Source organism: Miniopterus schreibersii (assembly GCF_964146895.1).
Source record: "Miniopterus schreibersii genome assembly, chromosome: 22".
Taxonomy (NCBI): domain Eukaryota; kingdom Metazoa; phylum Chordata; class Mammalia; order Chiroptera; family Miniopteridae; genus Miniopterus; species Miniopterus schreibersii.
In genome coordinates, this window is record NC_138124.1 from 14606839 (window position 1) to 14621145 (window position 14307).

Genomic DNA, 14307 nt, shown 5'->3' on the forward strand with positions numbered 1-14307 from the left:
AGCTGTCCCGTGGCCTCTGAAGAACCCTCAAGCCTGCTGTGTTCCCAGGTCTGGCCCCTACTACTGTCAAAGTGAAAATTCCCACTTGTCATTTATTATAAAAAAGTTTTACAAAATTCTAAAAATGTGCTGTTTCCCAATTCCCGCCATGTACACGACCCCGTAAACCACAGGCTGTTCTATGAGCAGCCTGGGCGGAGCCCCAGGACTCAGGCACATACAGAGACCAGAGCTGTCCTGAAACAAGCCAGGGGTGCCCGTGGGCACCTCCGCTTAACGGAAGCGAGTGGTGGGGGGTCTGCTTTAAAAAAACAACCACAAAAAACAGTCCAGTTCATGTGGGTTGACCGGTCGTGTGAAGCTGGCCTGGAGTGGGGCGAGGTGAGGACTCCCTCGCAGAATGGACGCGCACCGTCCCTCGGGGGGCTCTGCCCGGCTAGAGGGGGTTTCTCCTGACGTCGATCATGCCCGGGCTGGGCCTCCGCAGCTCCCGCCGGGGCCTGGCCACAGGCGCGGACCCGAGGTTCCAGGGCAGACCCGCCTCCCCCACAGACAGCACTCGCCCTGCGGGGGGCTCCTCCGGGGAGCCCTGCTCCTCGCCGCCCAGGCTGGAGCGCTTCCACGTCTGCGGGAGCGGGGCGTGCACCAGGTCCCGCACCTCCTCCCGGGCACGGGGGGCGCCCTCGGCCAGGGGCGGCTGCCAGAGCGGCTCGGGTGCTGCGTGGAGCTCCTCGTTTCCGGGGGGCTGTCTGCTCTCGGGGCACAGGGGCTTCTCCCCGCCTGCTGAAGGGAAGGGGCGCCCGGGTCAGCAAGGGAGGCGGCAGCCCCCTCTGGGCCCCAGCACAGTGAGCAGCGAGGGAAGTGACCCAGGAAGGGCCTCTCCCCACACAAGGCCAGGGAGCCCGAGCCCAGCCAGGCGGGCAGGCACCCGGGGGTGCGGGAGCACTCACCCCTGCCCGCGCCCGGGGCGCTCGGCCCGCCCAGCCTCTGCCGCAGCTCCTGGTTCACCCGCAGGGCGCGGCCCAGCTCGCGCTCCAGGGCCTGGATCCTGCTCTCGTACTGCCTCCTGCTGTCGGCCAGCCCCTCGCCCAGGTGGTCTAGACGGGAGGGAGAGGAGGGCGGCGAGGGGGGGCCTGCGAGCGCGCACAACCGGGCGCCGGGGCAGAGCGCGGGGCGGGCCCGGCCTCACCTCGGCTCTGCTGCAGCAGCAGCTGCACGTTCTGCTCGTGCTCCTTCTGCTGCAGCGTCAGCTGCCGGTCCATCTCCAGGCGCTGCCGCTCCAGCGCCGCCTCCAGCCAGAACGCCAGGCGCTGCTGCTCCTCCAGCTGCATCTCCAGCTCCGAGAAGGCCACCTGCTGCTGGTGCTGCTCCTCCCGCAGCGTCACCACCTGCGTGCAGGCCGCGGGCTTAGGCCTGGCTGCGCATCCCGCTGCCTGGGAGCCCGCACTCGGCCACCACTGCCCGCCCCATGCCAGACGTCGCCAGGAAAAACGGGGGCCCTCAGACGCCTTCTCAGGGGCGTCCAGGTGGCGATTTCCTGGGGCTCCGTGGAGGCCCAGGTTTCTCGGCCTCCACACTGACGGCCTGGGCCTGGGCCTGTCCTGTGCGTGGTAGGATGTGGAGAAGCATCGCCGGCCTCTGCCCCTGCTGTTGTGACAACCCAAAGTATCTCCAGACACGGCCACATGTACCCCGGGCCAGCACACTCATCCCTGCTGAGAACCACCGATGGGGACAAAGGCCACCCTGGAGGTGCCAATCAGCCCGGAAGGCGTGGTGGACATGGTCTTAGCTTTGCCGAGTAGAAAAGGCTTCCGAGAGAGACCGAGGCGGCCCTGGAGCTCAGGAAGGAGGTGGCAGGGCTGGGGAGGGGGGGGTCGGTGCAGACACACCTTGTCGAAGTACTTGCAGAGCAGGGCTCTGGTCTCCGAGGACGACAGGTAGCTGAGCTTGGCCATGAGGTTCATCTCGCACTGGGACAGCAAGGAGGCCGAGGCCCGCAGCACCCGCTGGCGGCAGGTGATGGCCTCGTTTTTGTACTCGATGGCAGCGTCCAGGGCCTCGATGGCCTCGTCCAGCTGGAACAGCGTCCGCTCCTCCTGCGGGGCACGCATGGGGGTCACGGGTTCCATTTTCCTGAATGACTAAGTCCTAGGCCCACAGCCACAGTTGACCCCTAAGTGTCCCCTCGTCCTGGGCTGTCACAGCCCAACCCCAGGGGGTTGGGGGGAGGCGGGGGCTCTGCTAACAGGCTGCTCTCTGCCCCTAGAGGAGCTCAGAATACCCTACACTGAAGGGAGGACGAGGTGGGACCCCCGGGGAAGAAACACAGGTGTGGTCCCCACACTCAGTCCCACTCTGGAGCCGAGATGCTGGGCCGGGGTCAGAGCAGCACAGGTCAGGGTCCGACTCCAGCTGGAGGGAAACCAGGCCCAGCCCGTGTGTCCCAGACAAGAGGCCAGAGCAGGGGCCCGCCCAGCACGCGCTCCAGCCCCAGCCCCACCTCCGCGGGCGTCACCCGGGAGGCCCGGGCGCACCTCGGGGGACAGCAGGCTGCCCTGCCGCAGCTTGCCATCAATGTCCAGGCGCTGCTTCAGCAACGAGTCCTTCTCGTGGCGCAGGGCGTCGATCTCTCTGCGGATCTGCTGCTGGCTCTGGGCACTGCCCTGGCGCAGCTGCCCACTCTTCTCGGACAGCTCCTTCTCCAGGTGCTCCAGCCGGCTGGACACCCGCACGATGTCCTCGGTGAGGGCCTGGGGCAGCACCCAGGGCGTTAGGGGAGGGCAGGCCCCGTCCTGGGGTGTATGTGGCCCCGACCCCAGGGGGCGGCCCCCACCTGGCTGGACCGCAGGCGCTTGCTCTCCAGCCCCGTCTTCTCCTGCATCAGGGCCTCCTTCTTGGCCAGGATGGCCTCGCGCTTGCGCAGCTCCTCCCCCAGCTCCTCCAGCGCGCGCCGCTGCTGCAGGACCTTCTCCATCTCCTGGTCCAGCCACTTCTTCTGCTCCTCGATCTTCTGAGGGGAAGCGGGGGCAGGCGGGCGGGTGCTCAGCGCTCAGCCCCGCTGGGTGGGCAGCCCCACCGGGCGGGCGGGGGGTGTCCCTGGGGTGCCCACCTGCTGCTGCTCCAGGCTGAACACGGAGCCGCTGCTGCCGCTGCGCCGCTTCCTCTGGAACGCGGCGATCTCCTCGGTCTTGATCCGCAGGATCTTCTGCTGCTGCTCGTGCTTGAGCTCCAGCTCCTGGGGGCGCGCAGGGGAGAGGTTCAGGGGCCGGGGGCGCGCAGGGGAGAGGTTCAGGGGCCGGGGGCGCGCAGAGGAGAGGTTCAGGGGCCGGGGCGCGCAGGGGAGAGGAGCAGGGGCCGGGGCGCGCAGGGGAGAGGAGCAGGGGCCGGGGGCGCACAGAGGAGAGGAGCAGGGGCCGGGGGCGCGCAGGGGAGAGGCTCAGGGGCCGGGGGCGCGCAGAGGAGAGGCTCAGGGGCCGGGGCGCGCAGGGGAGAGGAGCAGGGGCCGGGGGCGCACAGAGGAGAGGAGCAGGGGCCGGGGGCGCGCAGGGGAGAGGCTCAGGGGCCGGGGGCGCGCAGGGGAGATGTGCAGGGGCCGGGGCGCGCAGAGGAGAGGAGCAGGGGCTGGGGCGCGCAAGGGAGAGGAGCAGGGGCCGGGGCGCGCAGAGGAGAGGAGCGGGGGCCGGGGGCGCGCAGAGGAGATGTGCAGGGGCCGGGGGCGCGCCGGGGAAAGGCGCAAGGGCCTGGGGCGCTCCGGGAAGAGGCTCAGGGGCCGGGGGCGCGCAGGGAAGAGGCACAGGGGCCGGGAGCGCGCAGGGGAGAGGCTCGGGGACAAAGGGGCTACCAGGGGAGAGGTTCAGGGCTCTGGGGGCACGCAGAGGAGAGGCGCAGGGGCTGGGGATGTGCAAGGGAGATGCGCAGGTCCCGGGCCGCGCAAGGGAGAGACTCAGGGGCTGGAGGCGCGCAGAGGAGAGGCGCAGGGGCTGGGGGCGCCCCGGGAAGAGGCGCGGGGGCCGGGGGCGTGCAGAGGGGAGGCACAGGGACAAAGGGGCGCGCAGGGGAGGGGCACGGGGACCGGGGGCGCGCAGGGGAGGGGCACGGGGACCGGGGGCGCGCAGGGGCGGAGCCGTGCGCTCCAGCGTCTCCCCAGAGCCTGGGTGCGCCTGCCCCTCCAACACAGCCCTGCACAGTGTCCCCAGCCTCACTTTCCCCCCCCCGCGTCGCGCTGGGGACCAGCGACGGGAAGCAAACACCGATCCGGCTCCTACAGGAGGCGGTGCCCGTCCCCGTATCGGGTTCCCGGCCCTGGCCTTGGCGCCGCTATAACAACCCTCATCTACAGGCGGGAAACGCTCGGGGAGGACAAGGGGGCGCTGGGGACGGTCCCGCCCGGGCGGGGGCGCGGGGCCGGGGCCCGACCTTGACGCGGTGCTGCCTCTTGCTCATCTCGGTCTCCAGGCGCCGCTTCTGCTCCGTCTCCTCGCGAAGCCGCCTCTGCAGCTGCGCCTGCTGCTGGCGCATCACCTGCACGTTCCGCTCCAGCTCCCGCAGCCGCTTCTCGCTCTGCGCCGCCAGCGCCGCCAGCCGCTCGGTCGCCTGCTGCTTCTCCTTCAGCACCTGCGACGGCACAGCCCCCGCTGGGCCCACGGTCCAGGGACCAAGAGAAACATCAGGAGGGCCTGGCCCGTGTGGCTCAGTGGTTGAGGGTCGACCAGGAGGTCGCCGGTTCGATTCCCGGTCAGGGCACAGGCCCGGGGTGCAGGCTCCTCGATCCCCAGCAGGGGGCGCGCGGGAGGCAGCTGGTCCACGTTTCTATCCCTCCCCCCCCTTTCTCTCTCTCTCTTCCTCTCCCTCCTTCTCTCTCTAAAATCAATAAAAACATTTAAAAAAACCAAAAAATAACCCATCAAGATGCTAATGGGACTGCTACCCTGCCATCTGCTGCATACCAGGCTCCACACCAGGTGCTCTGCGAATGCTCAATGACCCCAACAGTCCTAGCGGAAAGGATGACGACTCTCAGCCCCGGTTAACAGGTGAAACCGTGGCACAGAGAGGTTAGGAAACTTGCCCGAGGACACACAGCTAGCAAATGGCAGAGCTGGGATTCAAACCCAAACAGTCCGGGCCCAGAGCCCGTGCCCTTCCCCGCTCCACTGTCTTGCGTCCTGGACGCCTGACCTGAGCGAGGAAGGAAGGAATGAATGGTGGATGGACAGCGGCAGAGACGGGACGGACAGACAGGGTGGGTGGACAGAAAGGGGGATGGGATTGTGGAAAAATAAAGAGCAGGGTGCACAGGTGACGCGTGGGTCGATAAAGGGGGCCAGACGGACGAACGGACAGCTGGTCACAGCAGCTGATAAGCAGGTGGATGGATTAGAGGGACACAGGCTGACCGGGAGGCAGACGGAGGGAAGATGGGCGGAGAGGAAAGTGAATGGGCGTTGGAAGGACAGACGGGTGGGTGAGGTCAGGGAGGCTGCGTGGGGAAGGGTCGATGTGCTTTCCCTGCCCACCCCTCCCCCTCCCTGTGGGCTCCTAGGGGGGCTTCAGCAGCACGGGCCTCCCCTCCCCGCCTGGGCCACAGTGAGCTCATCCCTAGAGCCCCCGCTTGGGTGGCCACAGCTGCGGCCCCGGGGTCCCGACACGGACCTGCACCTGGCTCTGGGCGGCGGCCACCCTCCTGCGGAACTCCTGCAGCTGGGACCGCTCCCCCGCATCCTGGGGCTCCCTGCCCTCGAGTTCCCGCAGCTGCCTCTGGCCCTCGCTCAGCTCGGCCCGCACGCGCTCGGCCTCCTGCTCCAGCTCCCGGATGCGCTGGCTGTGCTGCCGATTCAGGGCCTGGGCTGCCTTCCCTGGAGAAAGGGGGTCCCCCTCGTCAGCACAGGCCGCTGTCCCCAACGAGGACAATCCACTCGATTCCGATGGCTTCACCAGTGAATTCCGCCAAACGTTCCGAGATTAAAAACCTGTCCTTCCTAAACTCCTCCAAAAAACTGAAGGAGGGGCGATGCTTCCTAACACACTTTATGAGGCCACCATAACCCTGATTCCAAACCTGGCGAGGAGAACACACAGGAAACTCCAGACCAATATCTCTCATGACTACGGATATGAAAATCCTAAACGAAATACCAGCAAGTCACATCCAGCAGTCCGTCAAAAAAATAATACGTCACGATCGAGTGGGGCCCATTCCAGGGGCACAGGGATGTTTCAACATGTGCAAATCAATCAGTGAAACACACCACACCAACAAAAGAAAGGGTAGAAATCATATGACCTCATCAATAGATTACTATCCCCGTTTTAGGAATGAGGAAACCGAGGCACAGAGAGGTTGTTCTACCTGCTCAAGGTCACACAGCTGGGTATCAAAAACCTAGGTCATCTGGCCCTGGCCCCTAACCACCGTCTGCGGGAGGCCACCGCGCTCGGCTCCTCACCTGTGCGGACCAGCTCGCCAATGAGCTCCTCCTTCATGCGGATGTTGATGGCCAGTTCCCGAATCTTCTGCTGGGCCTGGGCCAGCCGCCACTCGGAGGCTGTGGCAGCGGGCGCCTGGCGGCGCCGAGCCTGGGCCTTGCTCCCATGAACCACTGTACAAGGCCAGCTGTCAAGGCCGTGGCCCCCCTGACAGTGCGGGAGGCGGGGGGGAAGGGGGCAGGCAGGGGAGTGCATGGGGGGGGCAGGCAGGGGAGTGCATGGGGGGGCAGGCAGGGGAGTGCATGGGGGGGCAGGCAGGGGAGTGCATGGGGGGGCAGGCAGGGGAGTGCACGGGGGGGCAGCCAGGGGAGTGCATGGGGGGGCAGGCAGGGGAGTGCATGGGGGGACATGCCAGGGATGATGCGTGGAATGTCCAGGGTGGCCAGTCAGGACCATGGAAAGAGGAGGGAGGGGTCAGGGTCCTCTCTGCATCCCACCCAGCTCGCCTTTGGGCTCCAGGGTGGCTGCACCCATCTCCTCGAGGTGAAGCTCTGGGCCCTTCCTGCTGGGTGGACTCCCTGGTCCGGCCTCCACCCTCTGGCCGCACTTGCTGATCCCGTTTCTGGAGGCCGGAAGCTGGCATCAGCGCTGTACCCATTCCCTGCCCCAGCCCAGCCACCGCCCAGGCCAGAGGCAGGAAGACGGGGCACTGGCCTCCCATCCCATCATCAACAGAACCTGTCCGCCCAGCAGAACCCTGAGGCAGGGGCCAAGCTTGGGGGGTGCAGGGGAGCTGGGGTGCCAAGGACCTCCTTGGAGGCTAAGAACCGGGCGCCTGCCCACCCCCGCAGGGACTTGGTTCAGAGCCCCAGCTCCTGTCTGCTCTCTCCCGAGGGCTGGCAGGGGCGATGTAGGTCAGGGCACCCTGAGACCACAGGGTCCCCAGCCCGGGCCCGGAGCCGGTCCCTGTCAGGTGCACAGCGGGGGCCCACTCACCTGCGCAGGTGCAGGGCCTGCCGGGGCGGCCACTGCTCCTCCCCCTCCTCCGGCTCCCCCTCTTCCTGCTCCTCTGCTGCAGCTGAAGAGCCATTTTCCAGCCTGTCTTCTTCCAGCAGCGTGGCCCCCGCCTCCCTGCCATCGGCCACCTGCCAGGGGCAGGGCAGGGTTTCAGGTGAGGCGGCCTCCAGGGCTCCCTCTATGGGCCGCCTCCGTCACTGCATCTTCGCTCCCACCCACGCCCGGCCTGTGTGCCCACCCACATCTCTGCCTCAAGCCCTGCCTTACCTTCAAGATCCAGCTCAGCTGACACCAGGGGGAGGGCCTTCCAAACTCAAGTCAGAGCAGGAGCCCCCCCATGCCCACCCCGCCCCATCCACCCCACCCCCGGCTCCCAAAGTACCTGACCCTCTCAGGTGACCACCTGCCAGTTCTGTCTGGTATACAGGGCACTGGCACCCAAGTCTTATCTCCCTAACAACACCCGGCCAGGGTGGCAGTGCGTAACAGGCTTCCGCCAGACCCACGGCCTCCCTCTCCTCAGGCCCCCAGGACTGGAGAGCTGAGGACCCAGAGCCTCTGTCCCAAGGGCCCCACGTGACAGGACCAGAAGCAAGAGACGAGACTCAGGGAGATCAGGGCTCATGGGAAAGTGAACTTCCAAAAGAGAGGCATCCAAAGACAGAGGGGGTGGCCTCAGAGGTGATGAGCTCCCTGTCTCTGGAGGTGTGCAAGCTTCCCGTCCAGTGCTGGAACCCAGGACGCCCTCTGCAACCCCCAAGCAATCTCTGCCCTTCTAAGAGGGCCCACAGTCACCCAAACCTTGGCCCTTCCTCTAAGGACACAAAAAGGGGCATCCCACAGCTGGTCTTACGAAAGCTGGGGTGAGGGATACTCTGTCCAGCATCCCCCAGTCCAACAGGCCCAGCGGACGCCCGGCCTCGCCACCTCCTCACCTCTCCCCAGTTCTCAGGGCCAGCTCCATCTCCAGGAAGGCCCGCGGGGGGCACCATGCCCAGCACATGGGGGCGGGCGCCCGCCAGGGGGGCTGTGTGAGGCCGGGGCACAAAGGACCCAGGAGGCAGGCCCCGCAGGAGCCCCGGGGCCCCCCAGCCTGGCCGCACCAGCTCTAGCCGCAGCCGCAGCTCTTCCATCTCCTCCTGCTGCTCACGCAGGCGGTCGCTCTGCAAGACATGGTCCTGGCGCTGAGGGGCGCGCGCGTGGGGGCCGTGCCACAGGGATGCCGACAGGAAGGAGCGCGCGTGGGACACCGAAGGAGGGGCCTGAGGCCACCTGCTCCCTGTGGGCTGGCCCTGAGGAGGGCCAAAGAGCTCTGGCCACCTCTTGGTCCCCTGACCCCTACAACACCCTGCCAGACCTCCGCGTCCGTGCCAGGCGCGGCCACCAGGTGGCAGCAGGCGCAACACTGACCCAGTCACCTCGGGACGAGAGGGAGGGTCTGGCTCCCCGGCCCCGTCCTGCTGCGCCTCGGGTCCCCCGGCCCCCCAGGCTCGCAACCACCCCGCACACCCACGCGCGCTGCTCCGTTCCTCGTCTCCACGCACCTGCTCCTTTGCACATGCCCCCATCTCTACCTGCCCTGGCTGATTTCCTCCCCTCCGCCCCCCTCCTTGGCTCACTTGCACCCCCTCCGTGGACGTGGCGGCCCCACCTGGAGCTTGTACTGCTCCATGGCGTCCTCCAGGGCAGCCAGAAAGTCTCGGTTCTCTTCCTCCAGCCGGGCCACCTGGCTCTGCAGGGCCAGCAGCGCACCCTCGTCTCCCTGTGGGGCAGGGAGACGGCGCTCTGGTCATAGACGGACGCGGGGGGCGGGCGCACAGCGGGCTGGCCGAGGACCTTCTCCTTCTCCGGACCCCCCCCCCCCCCCCCCCGCCGAGGGCCACACCTGGTCCTTGGCCACCTTCCTGCCGCCCGGCCCCTGCGTGGCCCGCTCCTCGGCGGCGGAGGCGCTGTCGATGCCGCTGTCGGGGCCCGAGGCGGAGCTCAGGGCGCTGCGCTCGCCCTCGACGGCGCACAGCCAGTCGCGCACCTTGCGGGCGGCGGCGCAGGGCAGCCCGGGCTCGGCCTGCAGCTCGCGCAGGAGGCTGTAGGCGGCGTCGGTGCGCGCCCGGTAACGCGCGCACTCGGCGCCCAGGCGCGCGGCGGCCACGGCGGGGGCGGCGGGGGGCCCCGGGCCGCGCCGGCCTCGGTGGATGATGCGCGTCTCCGAGCGGTGCCGCGGGGGGCCCCGCGCGCCGCCCGCCCCGTCCTCGGGCGCCCGCTCGGCCTCGGGCCGCCAGTTGACGGTGGCGCGGTTGCAGATGTTCTGCGCGCGGCTGGCGTAGTTGAGGGTGTTGAGGGTCTCGTCGAAGTCCGAGGACGAGGGGCTGACGCAGGCGATCATCACCGTCTTGGCGTTTCCGCCCAGCGAGTCCTTGAGGATCCTGGGGACGCCAGGCGGGCGCGTCAGGGACCCCCCCTCCCCCGCGCGCCAGGGCCCGTGGTCCCGACTCCACATCAGGCCTGAGGCTCAGACTGCACGGCTGCGCGCCCCAGAAGCCGACGGGGGGCGCACCCCCTGCACTGGCCTCCCCTAGCTCCGCCCAGAGGCCACCTGGGAGGCGCGACAGAGGAGTGGCCCTCGCGCGCCCCGCGTCCCGCGGGCTCACCGGGTGATCTTGGAGTCCCGGTAGGGGATGTGGCTGCCCCGGCGCTGGGGGTCGCCCAGGGCGCTGATGACGTTGCCCAGGGCCAGGAGGCTGCTGTTGATCTGGATGCTCTCCTTGAGGCGCTCGCCCGTGCTGCCCGTCTTGAGCACCCTCTCCGAGCCCGCCAGGTCCACGAAGTGGAACTTGGAGACGAGCAGCTGGCCCGCGGCGGGGCGCGGCAGGCGGCTGGGGGCGCGCCCGCGCTGCTCCAGGGTCACGGTGAAGACCGTGTGCGAGCGGCTGGACAGGCGGTTGAGGTGGGTGGCCCCCGTGTGCCGCGCCGCGTTGCCCATCTCCAGGACGCTCAGCACCTCGTCCAGGCCCTCGACGGCCACTTCCTTCACCCCGCACAGCACTGCGGGGCGCAAGGCAGTGAGCCCAGGGCGGCTCTTCCTGGCCCGGGGCCCCTTTCCCTTCCCCCCGGGCCCCTGCCCACCCTGATTTGGGCTGGAGGGGCTCCGGCTTCCCCCATGCCCGCCTCAAAGCCCCTCTTGGGGTGCACAGGTATATACCCAGAGTCGGGGAGACAGGGGAGAGCAAAGCAAAGCTTTCCAGAGCTTGGGTTGCCCAGGCCGGTGTCCCTCCCAGACAGGCAGCCAGCCTCCAGCCGGAGAAGCGTCCCCAAGCCGGGTGGCCCCTCCGCTCCCCGGGGGACGGCCTGGGGTGTCCTCACCAACATTGCCACGATCGTCTTCCCGAAGCTGGATGTCGCGGCTGGCGGTGCCCACCTCGAGCAGGTCTCGGAACTCTTCCTTGTAAACCTCCAGGTAGGACACGTGCACGAGGCAGTCGAGCAGGTCGTTCTCATCGATGAGCTTGAAGGCCTCGGCCATGACCCGCGGGATGATGCCCTGCTCGTCCTCGTGAAGGGAGGCTAGGGAGACACGGCGCCCCCAGCTGGAGATCCAAGGCCCCGGGGCCCCTGCCAGCAGCTGGAGGACGGGGCTCCAGGATAGAGGAGGCCGCAGCGGAAGCCGGGATGGGTCGTCAGGCAGAGCCATAAAATCTCAGAGTTGGAAGCAACCTCTCATGGCTCAAGCAACCCCTTTTGTGATATAAACATCCCCCCACGACATTCCTGCCAGATCCCCAGATACCCTTGGCTTGATTACCCCCGGGTACGGGGAGCTCATTACCATAGTCTATGCTGTTATCTAAAGGACCTCCTAAATTTATCCCAAAGAAGTAATAAGAGGATGTTCAGAGCAGCCCTCCTCCTCATAACTACAAACAAACATCCTAAGTGTCCATCCCAAGACCCAACAGGGAGACCTGCTTAAATAAATTACCTTATACTCACAATGGAATGCCAGGGGGCCATGAAAAAAATTAAATTGAAGAGTATTTCATGACATAGAGGCATGTGTATGATATATTGTTCACAAAATAAAACAGGGTACAAAAAATTGGGTACAACATTTTCTTAAAAAGTATAGGACTTTCCGAAGAGAAAGAAACTGGAACCCTAACAAGCTGCGTGATTTCTAATGGCAGCTTTATTTCTGTGTGCTTTTCTGTATTTTTCTAATTTTTTATGACAAACACACTTTTATAACCCAAGAGAAAACATTCATACCATTTAAAAGGGGGCAGTTCCCTCAATTGGCCCAAAAGTCTCTCTCCCAAAAGTCTGCTCCAGAGCCTCCTGGAACCAGCCCGCGGCCCTACCATGTGGCAGCCGGGGCACGTCTCTTCCAGGACAGTCCCTGCTCTGACACCCTGACTAGATCATGGATTCCTGACCATCCTGACAACCTGCAGAGACCAGCCAACTCCCGCCGAGGTCCCCAAAACCAGACAGCGTGGCCCTGCCTCTGTGCAGTTGACAAGGCCCCTTCCTCCTGGCCCTGCCCAGCCCACTGACATGCATGGTCCCACCCTGGGCTGCAGATCTATTCAGGAAACTGTTCCCCCTCCCCCAGCATCCCCACTTTCAACCGGGATCGGCAGCAAGAGGGCGAGGGCACAAATGCAGGAGCCACTGAGGCCCCTCCAGGCGGGCACGGGGCAGGGCCACTCACCCACGCTGGCCTCCCCCATGGTGTACGTCTTCCCGGAGCCCGTCTGCCCATAGGCGAAGACCGTGGCATTGAAGCCTTCAAAGAACGCCTCCAGGAGGGGCTGCACGCAGGCCTGGTACACGGCCTCCTGCCCCGAGTCTTCGTGCAGCACCACATGGAATCCAAAGTGGCGATCCCGGCCCAGGGTGACCCGGCCGTGCTCCGGCTCCACCCTCAGGCAGCTCTGGTGGCCATGCAGCAGCTCCTTGGGCAGCAGCGGGCGGACTCGCAGGGCCACCCTCACCGGGGCATCCTCAGCCCCTGGCAGCCTCTGCGCCTCCAGCCCCATGTTGAGGGAGGGCTGCTCCAGGCCCTGTGGAGAGGAACAGGGCCCCCCGCCATCAGCACCTGTGCTCCAGGGGCTGGACTCACCCTGCAGGTGACCTGGAGCCCGATCCTGCAGCTCCTGACCTTGGAGGGATGGAGGTCAAAGTTCAGAGCCTTCTCTGTACCCCAGAGGCTGGAGCCCAAATGCTGCGAGGGCCACCCTACAGTCCTATACAGCCACATGTCACGGCTCTCATCACCGGCAAAATAAGGGCCTAACTCCTTCCCTTGCCACCCAAGGGCTTGTGTGCCAGCGGCACCCTTCCCCTGTGCCCCCGCCTCCTGGAAGACACCCCGTCCCCACTGGGTTTTCCAGTCTCTGCCTCTGTCACATCACACTCCCTTTCTTCAAAAAAAGTCAACAGATCCCTCGGTTCGTTGCGAGACCCCCAGCGGACGCCAGAAACCACGGATAGTACCGAACCCTGGATCTACTGTATTTCCCTTTGCATACATACCTGTGATAATTTACAAACTGAGCACAGTAAGAGATTAGCAACAGTACAATAGACCATTTTAACAATATATTGCAATAAAAGTGATGTGCGCCCGGCCAGTGTGGCTCGGTGGTTGAGCATCGGCCTATGAACCAAGAGGTCACGGGTTCGATTCCTGGTCAGGACACATGCCGGGGTTGTGGGCTCCTGGGTCCCCAGCAGGGGGCGCGCAGGAGGCAGCCGAGCAGTGACTCTCTTTTATCATCGATGTTTCTCTCTCTCTCTCTCTCCGAAATCAATAAAAACATATTTAAAAAAAAAGTTACATCTATGTGGTCAATCCGCTCAGGGGGTCCCTGGCTGAAGTCCTTCTCCAGGCCCAACAAGTTGCCTCAGTGGGGGTTTTCATTCGTGTCTCCCACGCACCCACTCGGTGCCTTTTCCACCCTAAGGCGCGCTCCTCGCGCACCGTGGCCGAAACTACCAAACTCCTTTTTCCTTCCCAGTTTCACGGAAGATTCGAGATGACTGCACACCTTCCACCTAAAGCATTCCATTTTCATTTTATTTTATTTTTTCCCGTGCCGTCGGGGGCGTGTGTGAGGCTCGCGCTCCTGTCTTGAGCTTCTCTCCGCGCCTGCAGCGGTTTTCTGGTTCATGAAATCACTCCGTCCCCGCGGGGTGCCCGCAGCTGGGGGCACAGCGGTCCCGGCCCCGCTCACCCTGAACTTTTTTTTCAGCTCCTTGGGGGTCCCCGCTTCTCTGCGCCCCGAACCGTGCGCCCGGCACCGAAGGCCGGGGCTCCGGGAAGTTCGGAAAAGTAGCCACAAAGGCAGAGCCTCGCCTCGCAGCCCGGCCAGGCCCGGGGTGTCGGCCCCCCGACTCCCCGACTTAGGGAAGGGGGGCTCCCCGCGCGCCGGGAAGGGCCCCCTGGAGGCTGGAAAGCGAGGATGGGCTCCCCTGGGGCGCCGGCTCCCAGCGCTCGGCCCGCGCACCCTCCCGGGCCCCCCACTCACCTGCAGGGGTGCGGGCGCACCCCCCGCCCCGCAGCCAGTCTCCGAGCCCCAAGGCCGCGCGCTCTGATGCCGTCAGCGGGACCCCCGCCCCCTAAACAATCCCGCCTTTCCCCGCAGCCCCGCCCGCCGGGCTTTGGGGGGGTTGCGGCAGCGGCGGGGCGGCGCCGGCGAGTCTGTCCGCGGGCGGGCGGGGCGAGCGCGCGCCCGGGGCGGGGCCACGTGTCCCGGGCACCCCCAGGGTCGCTCGCGGGGTGCGCTGATCTCAGCGCGGGCTCGGCCAACTATGGGGGCGCCACGGCCGACCCCAGAGGCCGGCCTGATTCCCCGAGGTGGG

General features: G+C 66.2%; 1 protein-coding gene across 1 annotated transcript; it reads right to left on the reverse strand.

Annotated features, from left to right (window-relative positions):
• Nucleotides 1-74: 74 nt before the first annotated feature.
• Nucleotides 75-14038, reverse strand: KIF7 (kinesin family member 7). Its single transcript, XM_081124348.1, has 19 exons — nt 13974-14038; nt 12155-12506; nt 10807-11007; nt 10095-10488; nt 9332-9869; nt 9098-9208; nt 8382-8609; nt 7426-7574; nt 6936-7051; nt 6450-6602; nt 5656-5858; nt 4420-4617; nt 3113-3238; nt 2837-3013; nt 2538-2753; nt 1893-2099; nt 1190-1388; nt 951-1097; nt 75-780 (listed from the first exon to the last, which is right to left on the reverse strand). The coding sequence occupies exons 2-19, from the start codon at nt 12480-12482 to the stop codon at nt 437-439; spliced, it is 4035 nt and encodes a 1344-aa protein (XP_080980474.1). The 5' UTR covers nt 12483-12506; nt 13974-14038; the 3' UTR covers nt 75-436.
• Nucleotides 14039-14307: the final 269 nt, after the last annotated feature.

What these genes read in the sequence shown, in the direction of transcription:
- KIF7 (XM_081124348.1), bottom strand. Translation starts at nt 12,482, where the DNA reads ATGGGGCTGGAGGCGCAGAGGCTGCCAGGGGCTGAGGATGCCCCGGTG. An exon ending in GCCCTGAGAACTGGGGAGAG is followed by an intron (nt 7,575 to 8,381) that starts GTGAGGAGGTGG and finishes TGCCCCTGGCAG; the next exon opens with GTGGCCGATGGCAGGGAGGC. An exon ending in GCAGCCTGCTGTCCCCCGAG is followed by an intron (nt 2,100 to 2,537) that starts GTGCGCCCGGGC and finishes CGTGCCCCGCAG; the next exon opens with GAGGAGCGGACGCTGTTCCA.